At 35.7% G+C, this 27,369-nt stretch overlaps 1 protein-coding gene across 4 annotated transcripts in view; it reads left to right on the forward strand.

The window, feature by feature from the left end:
• The window catches only part of LOC145692692 (uncharacterized), a 180,533-nt gene that overhangs the window by 120,604 nt on the left and 32,560 nt on the right, over positions 1-27,369 (forward strand). For all 4 annotated transcript variants that reach the window (XM_081768104.1, XM_081768095.1, XM_081768085.1 and 1 more), the window contains exons 2-3: positions 12,507-12,653; positions 23,551-23,714. In XM_081768104.1, coding sequence (XP_081624230.1) covers positions 23,561-23,714 — 154 coding nt within the window. In that variant the 5' untranslated portion in view covers positions 12,507-12,653; positions 23,551-23,560. The remainder of the gene's footprint in view (positions 1-12,506; positions 12,654-23,550; positions 23,715-27,369) is intronic.

The following is a 27,369-nucleotide window of genomic DNA, read 5'->3' on the forward strand; positions in this document are numbered from 1 at the left end:
GGTATCGCCGTAGTATTTAAGCAACATAAACTTACGCATGTATTTAAATTTGCGGTTCTCCATCACAAAATCACAATGATAATTCAGTGTTTGGAAAGTAGGTAAACTGTAATCAACCACTTACTTGAGCTGACAGCGTAATCTCTGTGGAAAGTCAATATTGTTAGACGGGGGGACATTCTTGCGATTGTTCATGAATGAATTTATGGTAACTAGTTTTGACCTAGTAAGAAAAAAGATATAAGTAATGCCAAGTCGTTGTACGCATTCAGTATCGACCTTGACCGCGTAATCAGGCACGTGGTTATATCTTAGAAATAAGATCAAAGATTGTTCTCTTCATAATTAATGTTTTCTCAAGCATGAGAGACTAAGGTATATTTGAGTGAATTATTTACATGCCCTATAAATATGTATGAGTGAAACTTTTTTTTTTTTTTTTTTTTTTAACCATCAATCCCTATCGTATTGTTTTGTAATGTTTCATAATGTAATTGCTATCTGAAGTACCGTACTGTTGTGGATTTGTGGGGAATACTGACAGATTTTCCTTTCACCTTCGGATTTTACAATATTGAATTTATGCTTCTGCTCATTATTTATATGTGTAATAAAAACGCGGAGCTGAAATTATGGCAAATATAAATTTAAGGAACTAATATATATATATATATATAGGGCGAACCATTTAAGTTCATACGCCCCTATAACTTTAAAACTAATAGACAAAAAAACGTTGAATTTTTGTATCATACAAATATCGGCAAGGGGAAATTGGTATACCCTGAGATATCACTAGGTCAACAGTGTTGCCACACCAACGTAAAGTTACGTTTTTTTTTAATGGCACTAGGTCAAGTTACGAGGGGTGATCAGAAAATAAGGTTACGAAGCCTGTAGTGAAACATGTATATATTATTTTCATAAACCAATACAGCCAACAGATAGTACATGCATTAAGTTATTTTTCGACATAGTCTCGATATCGGTTGAGGCACTTGTCACATAGTGGGATGAGTTTGAAGATTCCCTCCTTGTAAAAATTCTGTCCTTGCGTTTTCACGGAGTGTTCCACCTCCTCGTCTGAAGCAAAGCGACGGCCTCCTAGGTGCTCTTTCAAGTGCGGGAACACATGAAAGTCGCTTGAAGCGAGGTCCGGGCTGTAGGGAGGGTGATTGGTGATGTTAGATGTCGTACTGGGTCGGCCACTGCGCTCCTCGGGACGTTTCTTCTGCCAGCCGCAAACTTTCGACACCATTCTGCTACATACTGACATTACAGTCTCTCCGTAAACCTCTATCAGCTGCCAGTGAATTTCAACCGTGGTTACATGTTTCACCCTCAGAAATCGAATAACTGAGCGAACTTCTTCGTGAGACCAGTTTTTTAAACGAGCCGCTATTTGTGTTTGCCTACAACTAGCGCCATATGTGGAGAATGGCTGAAACTGCACAGCTGCCAACTCCAGGTGTTAAAATTATCACACACTCCTCATTCCTCTATAACAGATAAAACTCTATAGAAATATCGACCTTGTAACCTTAGCTTCTGATCCTCCCTCGTATTATTACCCATTTCAAATCTACATGTCAGACGAAAGCTTACAATCTCGTACGTGTTATTCAGTATTGCAAACAAAGGTCGCTACAGTATCACAAACATCTAAATTTCGGTGACATGTATAACAATAACGGAAGAGAGACAGACGGGTCAATGCACAAAGTTCTTAAGTGTCTAATTCTATGATCATGGTATAATGGCCTTTTAATGAATAGGAACAAAATTACAAAGGCTTGAAAATTTGATCTTTTTCAAAAGCTTTTTTTTTTTTTTTTTAAACGAAAAACTGCTTAGGTACGTACTTTGTCCAATCATAGAGATGTTTTCAATAGACGTAAAGATCATAATGCCGTTTACGGCAATTTGGTATCTTTAACCGTTCTGAAAATATGATAAACACTAATAAAGTTTTCAACACTGTTCAAAATTATGTATTTCCAAGAAGGTGTTGTAATTACACCTGCCAAAAACTACTGTTGGAATGTTACAGAAGCAAACGAAAACAAAATGGTTTTCGAAAGTTACCATAAATAAGCCATTTTAAGTAATATAGCAATTTTTACAATTGTTATAATATCTACGGAACATGCTGAGATATTAAATTATTGTAAACGGCATTATGATCTTTACATCTCTTTAAATCCATCTACATAATTGGATGTGATAGTTACCTAAACATTTTTTCGAAATAAAGTCCTTTGAAGAAAGTCAAATTTTTATTTTATTGTAACTTTGTTTTTACTTGACTGAAATACGTCATATGATGACGTTAGCATTTGACACTAAGATACTTTAAATGTGTGTTTCCTCGTCCGTCTTTCTTGCATTTTACTGTCGTAGAAACATCCATATTTTGTTGTTTTTCGATGTTTTTGACTGTATCATCTTCAATGTGCAATGCTGCATAACAAGAGAGCTACTCTAAGTATTCGTTAAATGCGTAATTTGAATTACGTAATCTTTATTAACATTAACAAAAGTTCGTATATACATGTATTTAGGGCTATGTAATTAAAAGAAAGCTGTGTTTTAGATCATACTTTCGGGTTGAAATTTATACAACATATAGTGGTCATATACAGTACATATATGTGCATATAGTAGGCAGATTCATTTAAATGTTGACTCCCCTCCCCCAAGTAGGCTAGTTGGAGTTTCAACCAGCTGAACATGTAATTGCACAAACTTAATTTCATTACCCTACCTAAACTGTTCGGTTATCTGAACAAAGCGTTCGATCGGATAATATATAAATAAATATATATGAGATTCCGACATCAATTTTGTTTTTAGCAGTATAATTACGTGAATTACGTAATAATTGGAATAATTATGTTTTGTTGGCAACGCTGTTAATCTGATTGTATTGTAGTCAGGGTTGGCAAGGTAATTTACTTGTTACGTATTTTACATAAATTACGCGTAATTTACTAGTAATATACGTCATGTAGAAAACCAGTTTTTTACGCAGACGTAGAAAACTATATTTCTTTCATTAAAACTAAGATCATTTTGAATAGTCGGCTATATTGTAAGCTTAGTTTTCTTATTAAGCATTAAAACATTATTATCTTCTAAACATTATATTAAAAAGTAATGATTTCATGCCAAATCATAGTAATAAAGCAAAAGAGCAGTAAATAAGAACAATAAAACTTTCTTGTCCATTTAGCAACATTTTGTTTTAATCATTCTAATTTTCGTATTTATAATTCTTTTCCTATGAAATTTACCACAAATATATATTTCCCTATTATACACATAGTATCTGTATTAAAAGTACCCTACAAAATCATTATCAAATTATATTCTTACAAGAAGACATTTATAGATATGCGACAATCATTTTGGACATGACTGTACAGTAAGGGACACTTCTGGATGGTACACTTTTGCTGTAAATTTCCATATGGGTTACCATCCAGAAGTGTCTCTTACTGTACAATGTAGCGGTTGTTTGCTGTTTTAGTTGACTGTTGTTGATCACCAGGTTCTTTGCACAGCATTAGATGTGGTTCGAAACGCTCACCGTGCACGTGAATCAATGTTGTGGGCAATATCAAACTCCTCTGTGACCTCTTCCTTCTACCAGTTTCTCGATGATTCTTCCCCGTGTGAAGTCATCCAAATGTTGTTCCCGGACCATGTTGTGAGCAACACCACCACGATGCAACTTAACAATCCTCTGATTGATACACGTTGTTTCATACCTTTCATTCAATTGCTTCGTGTCGGGGCAGACCCATTCGGCGCTACGGACACACTGTCCTGACATGAAATATCTTGTAGCATGTGTACGTATAGGAGACCTTTCCCAACATGCTGCCAAGATTTCATTCACTTCCATTGACTATGTAAAATTACTTATCTGCCTCATCCTTAAGTTTTGCATACCATTGTATAATATCCCATGTTTACATTTGTATTAATACTGTACTTTACATATGTGTGAATTGGACGCTAACCCACATGGATGAGCACATGATGTTAGTTTTCGAAAATAACTTACGACGAGTAAACAGATGAAGAGATTAAATTTACGTAACGTGGAGCTCCACTGTAAGGGGTCTAGTCGTTACCAAATAGTGTGTGTTTTATGAAATGGATATATCTAAATTCACGGGTGCATACAGTGTTGATTGAGCTGCCTGTGGGAAAGACTGTTATATAGATCGATTGCTTATTGAATTATATTTACTGGCGGGTCCTTGTTTCTGGGATGATTGCTTTTATGATCTTTTTGGTTATATTATTGTTATTGTTATTTAGAAATAAACAAAATCACAGTTAATCATATCTTTGACAACAGAGATTGTAATCAGTACGGTACCGTTATAATGTGTCGTATGATTAAGCAGTTACTAACTGTTTTTGCGGTCACCAAGTTTAGAATACTGAATAGTTTTAACTCTGGAATTCATTGTGTTCATTTCTACCAATAGCATCTGTAGTAATTCGGTAACTGAGAATTATATTACCAAGATCTTTTTCCTTCGCTGCCTAGTTGTTTAAATGTTGAATTCTGAAGTTATTTTTGGTCATGCTAAGTAAGGCTAATGGTTTGTGTCTATATTAGTAAAGTATTAATGGAATTTTTCGATTGTTATGATTGATGAAAGTTAAAAAAAAAAATATCCATAATTATGTTTGGATTCACGTAGTATAGTCGTGTGAGAGGAATAATAATAACCGGTACGTAATTTCAAGATTGTGATTAAAAAGAAAAAAAAATAACCTAATAGCTTGCTTTAAGAAGTACATTTACTTGTGATTATATGATTGACATTGTTTTGTAACAATGAAATGAAATGAAATCTGTAAATTTTACGTCCCACGGTTATGCCGGTTAGGCTAAAGGAGACGGTGATGATGAGAGATGAGTGAAATGGTGGAATGAAGAAAGTGGGAGGAAACGGGAGAACCCCGAGAAAACCCACGAGCACAGTGTTTGTCCACCACAAAGTTCACTTGGCGGGGGCTGGGATCGAACCCGGGACCCCAAGCACCAGAGGTGAACGCTCTACCACTGAGCCACCGCGCCCCCCTTGTTTTGTAACAAGATCGATATCAAGAGGTAGATATCAAATAACCTATAAAAGCACGATGTTTTACTTATCAATAATTTCGATAGTTTGTTTCAATTTATGAACAAATTTAAATGTCTAACAACAAATTCTACTTTTTCAATGTATAAAAACACTAAGCGTTTATGAATACAAATATTCGCAGTGCAGTAACTAAGAAACGAGACTGACTTTTTTTTTTTTTTTCCTGCGAAGTTAGTTTCGACACTGAAGTTTTTCATATTGATGAATCTTGCTTGTGACCTTAGAAATATGTGCAGAAATTCCTAGCTCGACTAATTGTGGGAATATGTTCAGAAAGTTCTAAATAGCTCGCCTTGTTGTCAGTATGGTGCGTGACGCGGCTCACTTAGACTGGTATTGTGATACCTCGTCACAATTTGAACAATGGAATAAATAGCAAAATAACGAGTTTCGTGTACGCTTAGGAAAAACTCCAGCGGAACCACTTGAGGTGATGCAAAAAATTCCTGCCGGAACAATTGCCTTTCTCGTTGCTGTGTTTTGAATGACATAAGAGTCTTAATACTGTAAGGAGTATGTGTACAGAGCATTGTGTTTGGGCGCAAAGCCGTATATCTAAATAGGTTAATCTACTTAAATGGGTTATAATGTATTTCATACCTGGAACCCGGATGTCTACGTACTAAAAGTTTCGAAAATAGGCACTAATATCACAGAGATAAACAAATAACTGCACAACTTAAAATATTTAAAAAGGTAAAATTTCATCCCACTTTTCTTTAAAAAGCTATCTTCAAACACAAAATTTTCGTTACATTATAGTATGTTCTGTGGTAAACAGTCACTGAAAGTCCCAGTTGCATTAAATGCTTGGTTTGGTTCTAGTAAATTTTTGTATAATGCAAAACGAAAAAAAAAAAAAAACGAATCTAATTATTTTGTTTCAAGATTAATATATCCTACTTTCAGGAAAATCGGAGATCATGATCCGCAGATTTTTTTTTTTTTTTTTTTCAGCATGAATCTGTATTGGACTGAAATAAAATTTGCTGTAGGCATCCTATGACACCTTAAAATAAACTTCAGTGAAGTTACCTTTATATCATCTCTAACGTAAAGAAATGGGCATTTTGGATATTCATAACTGCATAGCTATTAATAACATTGTATTACCGTGTATTACTATATTTGCAACAGAGATAATTGGAAAGGAAACAACAGTGAAATATAATATAGATATTGAAAAATTTATTTTTGTCTTGGGTTATACTAATCATCACATTATTATTCCATGACGGAATTATGGGTCAAAGCCCGCAAGTATTCTACAATGTCAACAATTTCAAAATTCTGTGCAATATAGCGAATCCTTTCATCTGTCTGAATATATTTTCTTCTTTTCTTGGGCGACTCTTCTCCTCGAAGCATTGCATCGTACAGTAAGTTCAGCTTTTTTTGTGTCCTCCTAAGTGCATCAAGAAAGCGCCAAATCGACGGATGGCCCATTTGGAGCTCTGATTGCAGTCCACGATGAGCTGCTTCGGCGTGGTGTTCGTTCTTAACTATGGTCGTTGAAAACTCTATCATACAGATTCCACATCCTTATTGGAAATAATGCTGTTACTCTTGTACCATGCGTTTTAATAATTTATTATAGAAAATGAAAGTGCAGAAATGAACATATGTACAGTATTGTACAAATTTTAAGATAAATTCTACGATTTCTGTTTTAAATACACAGTGCACTATAAATATATAGTCACATCTTTAAAATAACTGAACATTAACGAAAAAGTGCGTTTTTTTTTAACACAAATTACATTTCTTTATTGCATGTATTATTTTATTAAAAAGAAATTCTTTTAAAACTAAACCAGTACGAAATACAGATATCGCGACCCGGATAGTCGAGAGTCTGCTGCAGTTCCTTCCTATTTCTTTTCAACTGGTAGAGACAAATTGTGCATAACTTGCAGAAACTTTGCTGTGTTAAAGATGCTATTTTTTAGTGTTTGCAAAATTATCTGTGCAAGAGTTTCGAAATTCCCAGAGCCTAAACATCCAGGCTCTAGTTATGAAATTCACTATGACATATATAGGTAGGTAAACCTATTTGGATAAAAGGTTTTGCGCCCAAATGTCATGGACCCATCTGTGTACGATGAGGAGCGTCCAAGTTTTGAAGCAGATCTGTCAGAACAACTGAAATGATGAAGAAGTTCGGGATATTATTTTGAATCAGCACTGTTCGCCAAATAATAACGAAAAGTTAAAAGAAACGGAAGCTGTGTGTCCATTTCGTGCTCCACTCCTTAACGGAGGTGCAGTGCATTACCAGGGACTGATGACCGCTGCTAAAAGGGGGCCAGATTTCATCTAGAACATCAACGGAGGACGAAACGTGGGTTTTCTCGTACTATCCGGGGAAACAAACAACAAAGTGCTGAGTGGAAGAATATTCAATATATTTTTTTTTTCTTTACGATAGTAAAGGCTCGGGAATTTATACCCAGTGGCCAAAATTTTACATGGGGCTTCTATGTAGAAGTTCTGAAACGTGTGATACGAATAATCACATGTATGAGACTTGAGTATCTGAATGGCCTTAACCTTTTGTCACTGGCGCTGTTGGAAAAAAGCAAACAGGTGAGTAAAAACTAATGATTTTTACGAATGGGGTCGCATTAGCGGAGTCACCCTCACTGCTATTCCTCAAGTGGCTCCTTCCCCTCTTTCACCCTAAAGCTCGCTGACGTGCTGCAATTGTAGTAGCTTCCAGTACAGGTTGAGGAAATAGTTTCGTCTGCGTTTGCTTTTTTCAAACGCGCGAGTAGTTCCGTGATAACACTAGCAAACATATATTTTTATGGAGTTTGAAATTTTCCAACGCGCGTTCGTTAATGTGATAATTATTGCTTATGAGTGAAGTTTTGTTTTTCTAAGCAACGTCTCGCTTCTTGAATAGAAGTGAGATAGAGAAGTGGCTTGACAATATTAATGATGAGTCTGATGTTAACTATCGAAAATTAGTGGCTGCTGAAAGTGATGCGGATTGAAGTAATGAAAAAGTGAATGAAGATGATATTGATCATGATAGTGAAGCAGATAAGAACAGTGTAGATGCAGATTCAGATGCAAACGATATGGATGTGAATTACAGTTACAGTGAAAATATTGTTTCATTGGGAAAGACAGGAAAACAAAATGTAAATAGTAACTGGCAGCATCAGCAAAGACAAAGTGTAAAAACATTGTGAAAAAGATGCTAGAACCGAAGTTTACTGCTAAGGGTGTCACTGAGTAAACAGTTTTTTTTTTTTTTTTTTCGAAATTTATCGATATAGCCGTGATTGATAAAATTGTAAAATGTACTAACAATTATTTGGATAAATTACGAACAAGTTTCGGCGAAGAACGCACTGCAACTGTACAGCAACTTCAAGAGCAAAATTAATGACTTTATTTCGACGTCTTTATTTGATTGCCAAAAGAAAGGAGCACGTGATGTACGATCACTGTGGACATGTGACGGAACAGGAATTCCAATCGTAAGAGCAGCAATGAGTTACACGAGCTTTTTACTGTTACTCAGGGCATTAGATTCGATGATTTCGAAAGCCGATCTCAGAGAAGAGATATTGACAAGCTATAGATATACCACATTGACTTGACACCTAGTTTTCTGTTCCAAGTGTTGCTATCGGCTGAAGGAATCCACTCCCTTTCGCCAAGGCTCTCTCTCGTTTAGCAACACCTGAACCCTTATTGGCTCAACGCGTGGATGTGTCGATGGTTTGAACTTTAGTTCGCATTTTTGCCACGGATCAAGACATTTTGACAGCACTATAGTAACAATTCCAAATATCCTAAGTATTTACTCAACAATTGCATGCATTACTTCAAATAAGTTTACTAAATATATTGTTTGTATCTCAAAATGTCAATGTTGGAAAAAAGCAAACGCGCGAGTAGTTATGTTGCTAAATTTGGTGCGAGTGACAAAAGGTTAACTGGAAGCTGTTGCATGAGAATACATCAGCACGTAACAGTCATTGTGTTCGTGAGTTTTTGGCCCATATAAGTGTTTGTGTGTCACAACATCCCGTACACTCACCAGACGTTTCATCCCCTAATTAATAGCACCTATGAAAGGTTGCCTCTTCTGACGATATTTCTACAACCCAGAAAACAGTAACGAGAACCTTGAATACCATTCCAGTCCAGGGCTTCCAGTAGTCCGTGACTTAATGAATCGTGCATAAGTGGGTGTGGACAAAGGAGGTTTCTACTTTGAATAGACCGAGATAAGTTGATTCCACTTATTCATTTGTTTTTACAGACCCAGTCTCATTTCCTAATTGCCCACCTGGTAGAACAAGAAACTTGATGACTCGTGTCGGACGACCGGTAGCCTGGATCACAAGCGTGCACTCTCCCGGGCAGTCTTTCCAATCGTTATGTTGTCCCATACGCTCCTCAAGGCGGCACCCAGTGCTGCTGGTGAATTGGGACGATTCGGACGGGACTCAAACAGCGTTACAGTTGATTGCACAGATGTCGGTAATGATCATGCACCGGTAATGAGATTGCATAGATGTCGGTAACGGTATATGCTCATTATCGTTTGAAACTCCTGATGGATGACATGTGTCGGTTGACGGCAATTTGATCGTACCACCCTTTTTTCATCACTCTCCTGTCCCAGTCTATCATTGTGGTACGCCCGGGCCATTTTGCGACACTGGTGATATCTGCTCAGTGTCTATTACCCGTCACACGAGTCTGTGCATTTGTTTTGTAGTGGCGCTGCTGTTGTGTTTATGTTTTGTCACTGGGAGAAGGGCGTGGTGGGAGGGAAGGAAAGAATGGTTTTCTGTATTCCTTTATAGGGTTGCCAGGACGTCTTCCTACAAAGTAACAGGCCTTGTGCCTCAGCTAGATCTTCTGCCATCAAACAACCCCGTTTCCCTCATAGAGTATACCATGCATATCATTTCCCTCCTGCCGGCACCATCAACACAGTGTTAAGCGATACTGAATGAAAATATTTCTGTTCATATCCTTTTGATTTTCTCGAAAACCTGACCATAAAAGAAATCTCAAGAAACTAGTACCTCTGACGACCCTGCCATGTTTGCTCCTACAACTTGTAAACAAGGAAGTTAGTTCCCAACTTCGCCGCATGCAGAGAAAAATCAGACGAGTAATACTTTGTTATAAGCAGTGGCGGTTTTACCATAAGGTGACCATAGGCACCCATCAAGGGGCGCCGAGTCACAAGTAATAAACTTAAATTGATAATTGAGAAATTATTACTGTTTTAATTTATTTTAATGTTTTATGTGGTTTTATTTTTGTTCATCGTCAATCATTTGCGCGCAACACTTTGTTTCTTAGTAATTTAACATCTTACTGTTTAGGAATATTCTTGAGTTAGATATAGCTGCAGTAAGACTTCAGTCACAGATATTCTTAGAAAAACCCTTTGCGAATAAGTGCGCCCATTTCCGAGATCATCTGAAATCGCTAAATGTAATCAAGCTGACAGTGGAAGTATTGTCACTAGAGAAAAGTAGTAGTAGGAAAACTCAATAAGGAAACAGCCCCTTCCTCTGAATAAAAGCAGGCGGAAGTGGAGATTCATAAACCAACCAGAAATGAAGAAGATGACCGTCGGACTGTCAAAAGGGATGAGGGGAGGGAACTTGAATTCATCTAAATGAATGTTGAATTCGTCTTGAGATGTTCCTGTGAACGAGTGCTTCAAACGTATCAGGTGAACGATCTTTCTCATTTTGGAAAGAGGGAAAAATTAATTCAGATCGACATTAACAGAGGATCTTTTGAACGACTTAGGAGTTTTGTACTTTGAAAACCAAATTACATTATAAACTGACTATAATAGTTTTATTTGTGAATTTTCGAAAAACAAGGCAAGTTGCAAGATTTTGTAAGGATCTATTTAATTGAGATTTTCTCTTTGCTTGCGTTACAGTTACATGCAAATCAACCACAAATTTGGTAGTTATATAATAATAAAAAAATGTTACGTGAGGAGAGAGAGAAGTCTTAATGCTTCGTCTCATAAGTGAAACAAGTGCTTAATCTTAAAAAGTATCCGGCTAAGATCAAAATCCATACTTTTATATATATATCAGGAAGCGTTAAATTTTGTGCTTTGCCTAGGGGCACACATTACTTAAAAACTCTCTTTTATGATATAAATAACAGAAGTAAGGAATCCTTCCGACATTTGAAACTCATTCGTGAAACTTGATTTTGAATCGACAGTATTTTCTGTTACGGAAGTTATTGAAATTCATTACCATTAATTGATACAGTTTTCCCAGATTATTATTTATTGCACATAACCAAAACTCATTAAAGTCATTATTTTCAGCTAACCTTTTGTGTGTGGGTAGAATGTCAGAAATGAAGATTTTAGGACTCTTGGCAACGTACTTAGAAGTGCAACATTAATATAAACTAAAGCAGTTAATCCAACACTCACTGTTCACTCTAATTTTATTTGATGTACTTGATAGAGGAGTATGTAAAATTACAAGAGATTTAAGGAGTATAGTTGAGTCGCAAGTTGAAAACTCGCAGTTTTGTCAATATCATCAAAGAGAAAATATAATGAAACCCATTGTGCCAAGCTTTTTGAATACAAGTTTTTAAAACATCGATGCAAAGGAAGGAGATGTCAAATGTTAGGGTCAACATATAGCGTGCAGTATGGCTATACCTTTCTAGGTCGATAATATGACCTTCGATCTGCGTATTTACCTAATTATTAATGAACATGAAATCAAGTTTATCTTTAAGTTGATGTTTCTGTCTCGAGAAAATTCATTAGAAATCAGATGTAACTGCTCCTGCTTTCTTGAAAGTGACAAATATACACTCCTTACCATGCCAACTTCCATATTTTTACTGTAGTATAAAATATTTAGAGCTAAAGTCAACAGATGCTGATAATACCATGATTTATTTTTTATTTATTCATTTAGTTTTAAGTTTCGTACGTCTCATTACGTCCAGACAGATGGTGTGGAACAGCCTATATGAAATTTCTGTCATTGACTACTTTATATCCCGCACATTACGTCATCACGTATTTTGTAATCGGCTTATCGATTAAGAGATCTATCTTATCAGCGTCATTCTATTCATCATATGTGCAAAATAACTCTTCGAGTTGATGTAACATATTGTGGCTTGTGCTGCTGTTGATGATAACACATTTTGCATGTAGAATTTTCAAATTACAGTTATTGGTATAAAATAACCTCAGGACAAAAGTGAACTTTATTGTGATGTAATATTATTTGCTGTGAATTTGTGAGCTCATTCAGACAGTGATTTTAAGGAATCTTTATTTTCTTTTGCCCACAGTGTTCTGGTTTTCCCACCAGTTAACAACTTCAGACGTTTCCTCATTCATAAGGTGGTAGAAGATGGATTTGTAGAACTTGAAACTTTTTCCATTGGCCAAGCCCATGATCGAAGGACTGTAGTCTGTTCAAAAAGCCAACTCGAGAGGTAAGAGGTTTTAGATAACATTTGAGTACTCTAGCATTCTAAGGACTTCGTGTTAAATAATATCGTTTAGAATATTACAATTTATTCATAATGGTTGTATAAATTTTATAACCAGTTAACATAGCAGGTTACTTTGCTTCTCCATTTTTTTGCTTACTTTTGCCTTTCCCTGCTGAGATAAAAATAACAGTTGAAAAGTGCCGCAAATATTGCAATATATTTTCTTTTGTATGTTTGTAGAAACCATTAGGTTTGTTATATTTTACATTACCGACATTCGCTGTGTTGGAATTTGCTAACGAGTGACTTCTGTCCTTTCACTTTGTGAATTCAGAGTCGATTCTAGGAATTCTGTTTTTGACTTCCTATATAACGGGAAGACCCCCTGTATCAGAGGTTACTTGTATTTCTATCTTTAGATCTTGGATTCACTTGATACATTATAGTAGGGGTTTGTAGGTAGGATTAACTTTTCTCTTTCTGTAGCAGTTTGCTTTGTAAGTGTTTCCTGAAGTTACAATTAAAAGAAAAAAACTAAAACCTTAGTTTGAAAATATTTCTAATATTAAGTCTCTGGTTTTAATCATTGCTTCTTCTTAATGTTAATTCCTGATGTTATATATTGTGATGCCTGCAAACAACAAATGTTTATTCTGGCAGAGAAAAATGCGTGTTCTTTTTATTATAAAATATGAAGTAATATCGTAGTTTATCTTAACCACCACCTTTAGCAACTAGGCAAATAAGGTATAAGTTTTTGTTTGTAGATCTTTAGAAGGAGACTTGTTAGAGAAATTTAATTTCAACTTACGATAACCTTAATTGAAGTGATTGTTCAAGAAGCACAGTGTGTTATTTGTAGAGTTGGAATGGAAGAGGATTTCCGTGGCATCTTTTGAGTTTTCCTGGAGATCTGTGTTATTTGTAATGAGTGAGAAGGAGTTTCTATTTTATTTATTTATTTTTATTTTTCATTACATCATCATCCTTTTAAATTGAGAATCAGTTCATTTTCTGCCTATTTCTTTCGGCCATGTAAGCACAAATGAAATGACAACTTAGAAGGAAAATTTTATCTTAATTTGTGCCTACGCCTAACAGACATAAAAGTTTATTACATATACTTTCTTCGTTTCAGGTTTCTCATGTATAAATCAAGGCTTGAGTACTATCTTAATCATGACTAAAATGCTCTATGGCAGCGTTTCTCAAACTGTGGTCTTCGAGGTCTGCTCTTGTTGCTAGCATCCCTCTTCAAAAATACGTAACAAAGAATGGATATTCTTTTAGCAATTCACAATGAAATGAAAGACAAGAAGAAGTCATTCAAATTATTGTAATCCTCTATTATAATTAGTTCCCAGTACACTTGGAAGTAATGATATGCAATTCTTGTTTTAATGTTGACATCTTCATATCTTTACCGTAGGAGAAAAGGTCGTAAATGGAATCTTCATCATGTTCCCATGTTGCCGTTCTGTATCTTGATTTTCGCCAAAATCCGTAGGTTTTGGAACTACGGTTTCGCCAAAATCCGTAGGGAAGCAAGCAGATTCTTTTGTACTGCAATGGTTCATTATCACGTGTTACATTGAATGGAAGAAATTGATTCAAGCAATGATCATATTCCAGATTGTGGGTTTGAAATATTGTACATATTGATACTAACTTTAACATAAATTCGGTGCTGTAGTCGGTAGAGCGTTCCCTTCTGGGACCAAAGTTCTTGCGTTCAAAACAAGGTGGGCTATGTGTGTTTTTTGGTAAGCACTGAGTGAGTTGGTATTCTCGGGATTCTTCCGTTTCTCCTCCTATTTACTTTCCTTTCATTCTTGTCATTAACGTACTAATTACTATCTCGTTTATTGAACGTTAAACTAATGCTTTAATGTTAAGTATAATTGTTAAGCAATTAGTTTTATCTGTCAATAACAGTAAGGCGCCTTCGGGAATTGTGAAACAACGAATTTACAATGATTGACTTCTTTCACCCATGTAAATAATGTTCCGTGATACGATTGTATTTTTCTCATGAATAAGCTGTTCTCTGCTCGATTTCTGGCGTGGGAATCTAGTTTATTTTCGCGATAGTATTCGTTGCTGGAAAATAGAATTTTGTAAATACCCAAATGTGCAAAACTGATTGTTAATACAAAGCAATAAAGACATTATTACAAGAAATTCCAAATGAATAAAGAGCAACATGAGAATAGGTATATACGCTTTATTATCAAGTATTAAGCGCGAGATCGTGCTTTAGTTCAGCATTTTCATTTATTTTGGAAAATTATTAATGCTTAAACGTCTAAACACAAAAACTGTGTCCCTAAAAGAGAGAGAGACAAAAAAGGGTAGAATATATAAGTCGGATCGAGGCGTATATGCAGTGGATCGAGGCGATGTACGTGGCAGAAGAAAAATATTTAATACAGTCGCCAACAACATTCTTTCGTGTACAATTTATTGTTACAATGACGTTCGAGAAGCGAAGGGGCAGAGTACATAGTAACAGCGTTCTGTTGGTTTAGTAGGGTTATTCAAGTTACGAGGTAGGATCGAAAGTGAAGAGATTCTGTAGTTGTGGGATTCGGTGTTTGTTGTATCCAGTGTCCCTGTGCAGATAACAAGCATATCAATTTCCAAGTATTGCAAGATCACGTTCAATCCTTCCTTATTGATAAATAATTCATTATCATGGATTCGGGAAGTACAAGTTGACAAAATTTGAGCTTGCCGCAGTATTTCCGAGAACATATTTTCACTAAGTAGCATATGATAGCAAGCGTAACAAGTCACATGAAAGATAAAAAGCAAAGCATATAAGTTATGCAAATGACAGTGCCATTTCAATATTTGCAACAGTTAAGCCTTTGTGAATCAAGAAAACAAGGAAGTACCTTTCGACGTGGACTGTCATCCTATTTGTACTTCGTCTGTACAGAACTGAAAGGTTTCTAGTTATGTAATGTGCTCAAATGTGGATTCCTGTGATGCGTGTGGGTACGAGTTTGGAGACGAAACAAAGGAGTTCTTAGTAAAATATAGCATTATAAAAACAGAGTTAATATGGCGTAGTCAAAGTGTAATGGCATAACATCAGTGCGCACTGCTTCTAAAGTATCACTTATGTTCTCAGACAGAGAGATTACCAGGAAATGCAGCTTCAGCGTGACAAAATAGCATACACTTTAGTTTATCGGTTATCACCAGAGATCTAATTCAGTTTTGTTGAAGGTCACGTAAATGTGCGATTCTGGAATAGTTTTGAAATAGACCTTTTTAATCTTTTTTTTTAAAAAAAATGAATAGCTTTAATGTAAACATTACATTACTGCACATTTTCTAGTCATATATCAAGACACATCCAAATGATCCTGTAATAATGATTTAAAAAAAAAAAAGTGCATGAGTGAACCGAGACTCGAACTCGGGACCGATACCGCGCTGATGCTACCCAGTCCGCTTCCTGAACAGCAATACATTCTCTTACTTTTAAAGTCTTTGATCTTGTACTCAAACCACTCAAACTCAAGTTGCACCAGAACTTCCTGTTAGATAATCCAGTGTGCATATTCAGAAGATCTCTGACAGTTAAACTGTTGTGATTAAAAATACGGTTGTTCCCTCCATGAGTTAATATAATGATCCTCTAAATACTTGATATAGAAAGCTGTGGGTTACTTACTTTGCGTGGGGCATTTAAGGCTGCAGTTGAAATAACAAACTGGTGAATCGTTGAATTTCTGCTGAACTTACTTAACGATGTTCCAGCACGCCCTACCGAGTACACTCCTATAAAGACTCAGAAAATTTTCCAGCGAAGTTGTGTTCTGTTTTGGTTTGAAAATAGTATTGCTCAGCGAGCAATTGATATTTATTTGTATATTCTATTGTATATTTAACGTGCCAGGAAGGACAAGAAAGTTCCGAGCTCTTCGAGCTATCAGATCGTGTCAAGTACGTTTAAAGAAGATAAGCGCTTTTAATGTAAGTTTAGGAATAAGCATCTTGTTTCAAAATTGGAACCTTTCCTTACTGAATTTCAGACTGACTCCTTCCAGTCCATTTCTTTGCAACACTTTATCGGACATGATAAAAAATGTGATGGAAAATAGATTGTAAAACCAGAAGGTTTTAGTTCTTCGAGTTCATGTATACAAATTAATGTGGCAAATGAAGAAAATCTATTTCCTGTGAAAAACGTTGACGTTGGTTTAGCCACGCATACTGCCTTTAAGAAATGTCAACCAACAACGAATTTGGACATTTTAGATTTTTGCAAAAATTGCATAAAGTGTCTACACAAATTTGTTTTTAAACTCCTTAATCGTAATGTTTCTGCATGGTCTGATGAAATGAATTGCATGAAGTCTCTTTTAGCTGAACTAGTTGAAAATAATTGATTAGATGGCAATAGAACAGATACAGTTGTGAGGTAGTTGAAAGAGTTTCGTTCGAATCCGAACTGTCCATCCACCTTTTTCAGTATCTCTCTGTGATTTTTTCCTTTCATATGTGAAGAAACTTTGTGACTAAACTTACAAATTCAAGATGTTGAATGTCTTTCTTTGTGCAGGAATCTTTTATGAGGTGTTTTGTAATTTCATAATAAAATGCGTTGCATTTGTTTCTATATTATTTTTCTAGTTGATTAGGGAAAAATATATTACTTATTATCATCGCGTGGGCCCGTGTAGCGTAATTGCTAACGCTCTCACTTTCGGTGCGAGCGGTCCCGGGTTAATTCCCGAGGGAACTCGGTCGAAAAAGTAAAAAGCTTTTTCAGGCGTCATCCTGAATGAGATTTTCCTGGGTTTTCCTCATTCACACCAGGTGAATGCCGGAGTGATACCTAACTTATAGGTCCCAGGCCGCTTCTTTCACTTTCCCCGTGTAGTGTGCTCGCCGAGGGACTTCATCCCTCATACGTGACGACCTAAAGGCCATAGATGCCGAAAGCCCAGAAATCTAAATCCTTATATATCATTGTTGGCATATTTTCTTGGTCTTGATTTTCCATCAACATGGGAAGGTTTGTGTAGCTAATTACATATCAGGGAAAATTTCAAAAAATGTTCTGGAAAACCAGGAAAGTCATGGAATTCTTACCCGTAATTTTTGTCCCCACCCTGAAATAATTTTAGTTTTCAATAATTAAAAAAAGGTAATATTTATTTCTCCTATCAATGTCAATATAAAAATAAGGAAAATTTAATTAATTACGTATTTGAAATATAAGTATACTGCTATATGATCGAAACAAAAATAATGATAAATTTGCTTTTAAAGGGAAACAAAAGTAGGCTGATCCGTGAAATACTAGGGCTCATAGTGAGTCACTTTTTTTAAAAAAACTAAAAGTTACTTTTTTCAAGTTGGTCACTAAAAGTTTTTTTTTTTTTTTTTTTTTTCAAGTTTGTCACTAAAAGTTACGTCTTTGGGGTTAGAATAATTTTTTCATGTGATTTATGTTTGTTTTGCATTCACAGTTTTCTAGCGTATGTTATGTTAGCATAAGTTCCTGTTACTGCTTTTTATTTAATTTTGTATGCAACTGTATTTTTAGTTAACATTTGTAATTTGTTTCAAAAGTTCATAATAAGGGTATAAACATAATCCACATTATTTGCTTTGATCTTATTGTATTAAAGGAGAATGACATATATTACCTTTTTACAGTTTACTTTTCATTGTATGCGGAATGTTGATAGAATCCATACCTATGGTTTCCAATCATGTGATACCAAGACAAAATTTGTAACAAACCAATCGTACAAGAAAAAAATTTATTACCGGTTAATGGTAATCTAGATGCTATGTATTAATTACTTTAATTTTGTATTGTTGGACATAATGAACATGTAGAAATCGGTCTTACCCCATCCAGATCAAAGTTGAAATGCAAAACCATGCAAAGTATGTAATTAATAATGAACCTCTAAACACAAGTAATCCAATTTTTTTATTAACTGACAAACTTAATATAATTTTTAATCTTAACATGTTAAAACATTACGTATTTCAGCTATGATCTATCCGACCCTATTGTACTTGAAAAAAAAAATACGTAAAGTTCAATTTATGCCAAGTTTGGCATCGAGGTTTAAAGTTTTTTTTTTAATGAGATTTTGGTCACTTTTCAACTATTTAGAAGAGACCAGACTACTATGAGCCCTGAAATACTCTATCTAATAAAAGTAGTCCTCACTTGAAAAGAGTTTGGGAAACGCTGCTTTATGAGTCACAAAGCTTCATTTGTCGGACTCTACTTGGAATGGCTCATTCGAGGCACATATGTAACCTTAGTCATGTGGAACACCAGTTCGTTATATGTTTTCGTATAGGTTGATCTTATTGTAAAAAACAAAATATTGGAACACAATTATTACTTTATGTTGTGTCGAACTAGATCAGCGCATGAAATAACCATGTCGTGCTCTTTACCTAAAAATGATAATTAATGGATGAAATGTTACAGTTAATTAGATCTTTAAATGCTGATTGATTTCTTGTGGAAGGGCAGTACTCATTAAGGGAGAAATGTAAGTTAACACGAGTAAGTTTAGAAACAATTCTATTAAAATCAGATATGTGACTTTTCGAAAACCAAATTAATAATTATTTATTGAGTGCTATAATTTTGTTATGAAACAGTATATCAAAATTGTTTATATTACATAATTTATCTAAGGTTACGAAGTACATATTCCTGAACTAGAATCGTTCTATTTTTCTAGAGAAGTGACCAAGTAATCCAACTTGTGTCACTTACACTATGAAATTGTTTAATTTTGTGTGAATACATGTACTAAATATTTAGAACATGGGAAGGAAATGGGGGCCGTGGTGGCTCAGTGGTAGAGCGTTCATCTCTGGTGCATGGGTTCCCGGGTTCAAACCCTGCTTTTGGCAAGTGAACTTTGTGGTGGACAAACACCGTGTGCGTGGGTTTCCCCGGGGTTTTCCCGTTTCCTTCCACTTTCTTCATTCCACCATTTCATTCATTTCTCATCATCACCGTCTCCTTTAGCCTAGCCGGCATAATTAATCGTGGGACGTAAAACTCGAGATTTCATTTTTTATGGAAGGGAAATAAGGCAAGACATTTTAAATTACATTTTACATTGTAATATCGTTTATTATTCTAAATTAATTTTTGTAATCCTTCAACTTTATTCAAACGTTCAATGTGTAAAGGCGTTATTTTAATCTCTTGGCATCGTGAACAACGTGTTCAATACTGTATAACTCTTCTAATCCATTAATATGTTTCTGCCCAGCATTCATCTTCGGGCAGCTACGGTTTTTGTCACTCAAGATCCTTGATTATTAATTGTGCCCATCAATGAGCCCTTTCACCCTAGTTTTCCATATGATGATGAAGAATAACTGGTGATCTTGCTGATGATGCGTATAGAATGTATTCTTATTTCAGGATTGTACCTAGTTATATCATAAATACTGTCACAAAGTTTGGAGTGGCGCTGTAGGCATCCGGAGTGGCACAGTGCTGCCATCTGTGTATAAAGTGGAAGATGCATGTAGTGTGTGTTTGACTGTTTATGACATATGTTGATATTGTACTGAGTTCTGATGGAGTGGGGCGATTACGAAAGTCGTGTAGCAGTAATTGCACTACACAAGGTTGGGAAGACAGCAGGTGAGATTTTCAACCTCCTGAAAACCCTACAAATCAGCAAGAGATACGTGTATCGCGCCATACAGCGATACACCGAGACTGGAACGGCAGCTGACTGCGCAAGGAGTGGCAGACCACGAACGGTACGAACACCACAGGTCCAGAAAACAGTCGCAGCAAGAATTCGAAGACATCCTGTTCGAACACAAAGTGTGATGGCTGCTGAGATGAACATCAGCGGAAATTCCATGTCTCGTGTGCTCAGGAGTGACCTACATCTACGGGCGTATAAGAGGCGACTGGTCACTTTCTGACCCAAATATTAATGTCGCAGAGGGTCCTTAAATCAAAGAGACTGGTGCGACGTTACGCTAACAATCTGCACAGAAAGATTCTGTTTACTGACGAAAAGATGTTCACAATTGAGCAGGTCTACAACACCCAAAATGACGATGTGTATGCCACGTCATCTACTGCAGCTGCCGAGGCAGCTCCAAGGGTTCAGTGTGCACATCATCCTGCCTCAATGATGGTTTGGTGGGGAGTGAGCTACTCAGGCACAACCCAGCTGCATTTTTGAGATCAAGGTGTTAAAACATCTGCAAAGGTGTACCAGGACACAGTGCTAACCCTATAGTGAAACAATGGTCTGCTACCATGTTCCCTGGAGAAAGGTGGACCTTCCAGCAGGATTCCGCTCCAGGCCACAAAGCGAAAACAACTCAGGACTGGCTGGCACGGAACGTCCCCGACTTAATTTCTACCGCTGATTGGCCTTCAAGCAGCCCGGACCTTAACCCGTCGGACTACAAACTTTGGGCAGCCCTTCGGGAAAAGTTCTCCCATAAACGGCATCCATCTGTCGACAGTCTGAAACAATACTTGACCTGAGCAGTGAACAATTTTCCCATGGACGTGGTGCGTAATGCCATTGACCAGTGGCCGGACAAACTTCGTGCCTGCATCAAGGCCAAGGGGGGACATTTCGAAAAATGATTGGTGCGTTAGGTGTACAACATATCAATGTAAAACATGACCAAAATAAATTGTCGTGGTGTTAATACTCTCTGTGTTATTCACATTCAAACTTGTGACAGCATTTATGATATAACTAGGTAGATATTTAGTGTCCAAGGGACGAAAATTAGGGTGGAAATCGAGACACTTTATGAGTCTCATGTGTAACATTAGTTTTCTCAGTCTTGAATTTCAAACACTAGTTTCAGTGTTACACAATTCATAGTATAAACCCCATAAATTGATAAAGTGGTTATAAAAACATTGAAAGAACATTTGAATAGTTTGCTTTCAAAAGAGAACATTTCCACACATTAATTTTACAGTAGAAGTATATATAATAATAATAAAAAAAAACCTGGAGAAGCGAAGTGACTTATACTGTTCCTTTTTGGTAAATACGACGAACTTTGCATTGTCATTTCTATCAAAAACGTTCCCGTTTACATGAGGCGACAGGTCCCATCTCAAAGATTCAAAAATCGTTGAAAAATGAATTTCGAAAAATAAATAAATAAATAAATAAATAAATAAATAAATAAATAAATAAATAAATCGAAAGTAAATTCCTCATTTATCGATGTTTAAAGATTCACAAGTCATTACACAATATATTCAATTATGAATAAGGTTTAAATATAGATCTTGCAATTTCATACTTTATAATCTTACTCTAGTTCTTATATATAATAATTTAACATAATCCGAATAGGCCTATGTAGTGTATTTTGAATATTCAATTTCCTCATGTAAATAGATTAGATAAGAAATAATAATAATAATAATAATAATAATAATAATAATAATAATAATAATAATAATAATAAATCTTCAGCATATATCATTACATGATTTAATGGTTTAGGCTTAAACTATTTTTGCCGTTATTTTTTATTAAGAAAATTCTTTCCATTTTGAAAGAAGGCAGCCTTCTTTCTACGTGAATTAATTTTTAATTAAATTCTTTTGTCTAATATTTGATTAAGTTGCATATTATTATTTCTGTTACATATTATTTCTGTCTGACTTGTAAAAGTCTGACGTTTAGTCAAATCTTTGCATTTCATATTTTCTTCAAAAATTCGCCTTTTAAAATCAGTTACTAATAGTCCTATAGTATGATTGAATGACTTCTGTTTGTTTCTGTATGAATATTGGTTAAGGAGTCTTGATTTTTTTTAACTAATACAAATTATTCAGCAATTATTCGTATATAACATTTGAATTTCCTGTTGTTAACAAGTGCAAAATTTTGCAGAGACAACTTACAAAAGCACAGTTCGTAAATTTACGAAACTAAACGAGGAAAGTTTTTTTGAGAATCGATGCAAAGCAAGCTTATTGGTCGTCTCATGGGCAACACTACAGAATTTGCAGACTAATATTTGCGGTATAATAATAACTTTGATGAGGCTTACTATTTAGATTCGCTTTCCAAAGAAAAATGTCAGCTATGCCTAACTTACAGGGTTGAGCCGTTTCGGCAGCCCAGAATTATGTCCTGTCTTCCATTTGTCATGTGTCCAACATTGAAGCACGGCAGAAAGATTCCGTTTCTTTTAGTCTGCAATTCGTGAAAAAGACGTTCAACTTCCATGAGGTCTACTGTTCACCCTCGCTTACACTCAATTAACTTCACGACCTAGGCGTGAGTCCGCATACGTTATGAAACTGGTATGTAAAGTCGTTCGCACTTCTTACACCACTCCATCATGCCCCATGTCTGGTCCATCATCAGATGCAGAATGATATAACTAGTGGTAGGAACGGTAATAAAATTGAATAATTTATTTAACTGCTTTTGATACTTCACATTATTTGTTGTGAAGTTTCTGTGATTATACTTGTGTATATTGTTTTATGACTTCTAGCCTTTTACAGCAACAGTTGATTTCGTCGCCGTAAATATAAAAAGCTGTAGCAGAGCGTCGTTATTATATATGTGTAAGTAAGTAAGTAGTACGTGTGTTTTCAAAATTAAAATCCACCTCTTGCTATATTCTTTAGATACTACTTAGTCTCAGTGGAATTATATCGGCTTGTCTTAATTCGCATACTATGAAAGCATTGCAGTAAAGATTTCTGAAGATAATCATATACAATTATATGTATAACACATTCAGATTAAATGTGAATCGTTCTATTATCTTATGAAGTGTTTTTCCTTGTATAAACATTACTGCAAATTAATTTATAATCAGTATCGACTGAAGTTCATAAAATTGGTTTCTTTCCGTGTAGGCAAAAGCAGATGAATGAGTCTCAGGGGGCTGTAACATGCCTTCCTTTATCATCAGCCAATCCCATGAGAGTAGACCCTCATCTTTCGACAGGAGTTGGAGCTACTGCGTCAACTTGTCGTGATGTTGCTGCAGCCTCGTCTGCCAGTTCAATTTCTAGGAAAGGTAAGGGGCAACTACGCTTTCTGCTTAAAATAATAATAATAATAATAATAATAATAATAATGTGTAGTTTCCAATTTATAGACGATTATCAGGTAAGAGCTGGCTTGTAGTTAGTACTTAGTAGCCAATACAGCAAGTAACTTCGAATGTAAGATGCTATCAGGACAAAGTACCTCTTGTACAATGTATTATCTTATTTACATAATTTATTTCTGTAACATTTCAGCACGTTATGACTATTTCAAGTTCAAAAGTCATAATTAACTTTATGATATCCTTGCAAATGCTCCCGTCTTACTGCGGGCGGTATTTTTTGTTTTCTTGGTTCTGTACCTTTCATATAGAATTCATCTCAACTCGAAATCTCGCACAGAGCTCCCTCTTGGCTATATGATTAGCATACACGCCTTTGTCATTGGAGGCCCGGGTTTGATTTCCATTGGAAACTAATGTTTGGATTCCTCATTAAGCTGTAGGTCCATATCTCATATAGCATCAGTGCTGAACGGGACACTGAACTTCCATCCAACCAATCGAAAGCCTGCACGAAATTCCAACTCATCGCATCGTTAGTAAACCACTCTCACATCTTTTCTTTTATTCTAAATCAAACATCTAAACACGATTAAACACGTGTTTAATTTCTTTGAAATGAAAAATGCAAATACAAATTTCATATCTTTAACCTTAAAATATTCCGAGATATGAACTTACTGTAATAATTATTCCTCTCGAGGAGTTGTTACAAAGAAGATAAAATACATAATTTTATACCAATGGAATTCATTAGTAGTCAAGATACGCATTTCCGATCTTAAAGCTTAATTGGTGACTTTAAAGGATTCCGAAATATGGACATATTATAATTACAACTGTCATTTTCTCCAGTCCATGTTAAATTTTCAAAAATCCTTCCTTAATCGTACATTACGTCAGAAGCAGTACATCATTTTCAAATTCCTAGATTAAGCAGTTTGGCCTAGGTATTAATCATTCAGTCACTCTCTCAGAGTCAGGATTTCGTCTTTTATATATAGAATATTTGTACAGATTTTTCGACTGTGATAAAAGTCCCAAGTTTTTACGTTAGATTTTGCATATTAGCAATTAATATTCTTTCCCAGAGTATCTATGTAGTTACACTAGCATCTTTAATAATGTTTTTAGTTTAGTTCTTTGCAATTACACTGTTCAACACTGAATTTCTTTCCTGTAAACTAATAGGTGATTCTTAAAGATTTTTTTCTGCTGAATCTGAAAATAATATCCATTTTTGCGTATCAGGTCTCAGTTACTGGAAAAATGGGGAAATGTAGTTAAAATTTTCTATTTTGTGGAACTATTTCGGGGAAATATATATTTTAAAAACTTTATTATAATAATGTTTTATATGTATATATTTCAGACACTATACATTATTCATACATCTTGATGTATAAAATGCAAGCCTTTATTAATATAAAACGCATGACTACCCCTTCTCACACACAAAAGGTAAAGAAATTTGGCGGAAAAAGTGGAAAATTGGACGTCGGAAAGAAATTTCCCCACATAGACCTGGCAACACCGGATGACGGTGAAACAACTGACTATCAATATTTACTTTTTGCTTGTTGGTGTGGTGAGCTTTATTTCCTCTTGAATGCTATAGCAGACAAAGAACATTGAAAGGTGTGTTTTTGTGACCCGTAACGGGTAGATGTTTCATTGTAAAGTAGTTAACATTTGGAAACGTTTGGTATTGTGAAATTAAGTGTTACAATTTTGAAAATGCCTAGGAAATGTAAGAATCATCGTGACAATTTCTGTTATGTGTGTGGGCGAATAACTCCAAAACAGAAACTCACCAAGATAACGCCTATTGTTAAGAAAGCATACGAACTGTATTTCTCATCAAAGGTCGACGTAGGGAAGCCCTGGGCACCGAAATTTTGTTGTAAATCCTGTGCTGTGAATCTAAGGGGGTGGTTACGTGGTTCTCATAAGTGTATGCCATTTGCTACACCAATGTTATGGTTTGAATCACATGATCACTTACATGACTGTTACTTTTGTCTTTCAAATGTAAAGGGAATAACGTCCAAAGGTAAAAAGTCGGTTCAATACCCAAATCTACAATCAGCTAGAAGACCCATCCCACATGGCGAAGGTTTTCCTGTGCCTGTGCCGCCAGCAGTATGGACAGTAGACAGTAGTGATGATGAGAATGAATGTTGTGTGAGTAGTGAGAATGAAGATCCTACATACAGTGAACGTGTCACAGAACCACATTTGATAACTCAAGAGGAACTGAACGACCTTGTTAGAGACTTGAACTTACCCAAACAAAAAGCTGAGCTTCTAGCTTCAAGACTGCAAGGTTGGAACCTTCTTCAAAAAGGAACCAAAGTTACATTCTACCGTGAAAGACAACATGACTTTCTTAAATTTTACAGCAGTAGTGATGACTGCATATATTGTACTGACGTTGTAGGACTGATGCAGGCATTACAAATACCGTATAAAATTGATGAGTGGCGGTTATTCTTGGACTCGTCGAAAGCAAGCATGAAGTGTGTTCTCCTCCACAACGGTAATACTTACCCTTCGATTCCAATTGGATATTCCGTAAACCTGAAGGAAACTTACCAAAATTTGAAACTCCTTTTGCAAAAAGTGAGGTATGATGAGCATAAGTGGAACATATGTGGGGACCTGAAGGTGATTGGTTTGGTGTTAGGGTTACAGTTAGGCTACACAAAGTACTGCTGTTTTCTTTGTGAGTGGGACAGTAGAGCCAGGGAAATGCACTACATACAACGAGAATGGCCTACCCGTGCATCCCTCACTCCTGGAGTTAAGAATGTGAAAGAGAAACCTCTTGTAGACCCCAAGAAGATTTTTTTGCCTCCCCTCCACATTAAATTAGGGCTTATGAAGGTATTTGTTAAAGGGTTGGAAAAGGAAGGACAAGGATTTAAGTATATTCAGACAAAGTTCCCAAACATCTCAGATGCTAAACTAAAAGAAGGTGTGTTCATTGGTCCCCAGATACGCCAATTGATGAAAGATGACGTATTCGATGGAAAACTAACTGAAGTGGAGAGGAAAACCTGGAATTCTCTTAAGAGTGTTTCAGAAAACTTTTTAGGAAACAACAAAAGTGCGAACTATGCGCAACTAGTTGAGGAGTTGTTGTCAAACTTACACACTATGGGGTGCAATATGTCGCTGAAAGTGCATTTTCTACATAGTCACCTGTCTTTCTTTCCCGAAAACCTAGGAGATGTGTCTGATGAGCATGGTGAGAGGTTTCATCAATCAATTCAGATCCTGGAGCAGCGATACAAAGGGAAATCTGGTGTTTCAATGCTCGCAGACTACTGCTGGACATTGGCCCGTGATACTGTCCCCACATCACACAAGAGGAAATCTTCGTAGGTATTTCGTTTCTTACGATGTCTCAATCTATCTCTACGTTTTAATCAAAAGATGACTTTTGTTTGGGTGGCAATGTATAAAGGCATTTCAAATCCAAATGTGGAATTTTAGTGTTTTTTAAACTTTATTTTAGTTTATTGTTAATGAAAAACTCCATGAAATACTAATGTATAAGCATTCTTTTATCTTTGTGATATCCAGATATGCCATGCTTACATTTTTTTTAAAAAATGGT

This window comes from Thermobia domestica, chromosome 1, assembly GCF_964235325.1.
Source record: "Thermobia domestica chromosome 1, izTheDome1.hap1.1, whole genome shotgun sequence".
NCBI classification, from domain to species: Eukaryota; Metazoa; Arthropoda; class Insecta; order Zygentoma; family Lepismatidae; genus Thermobia; species Thermobia domestica.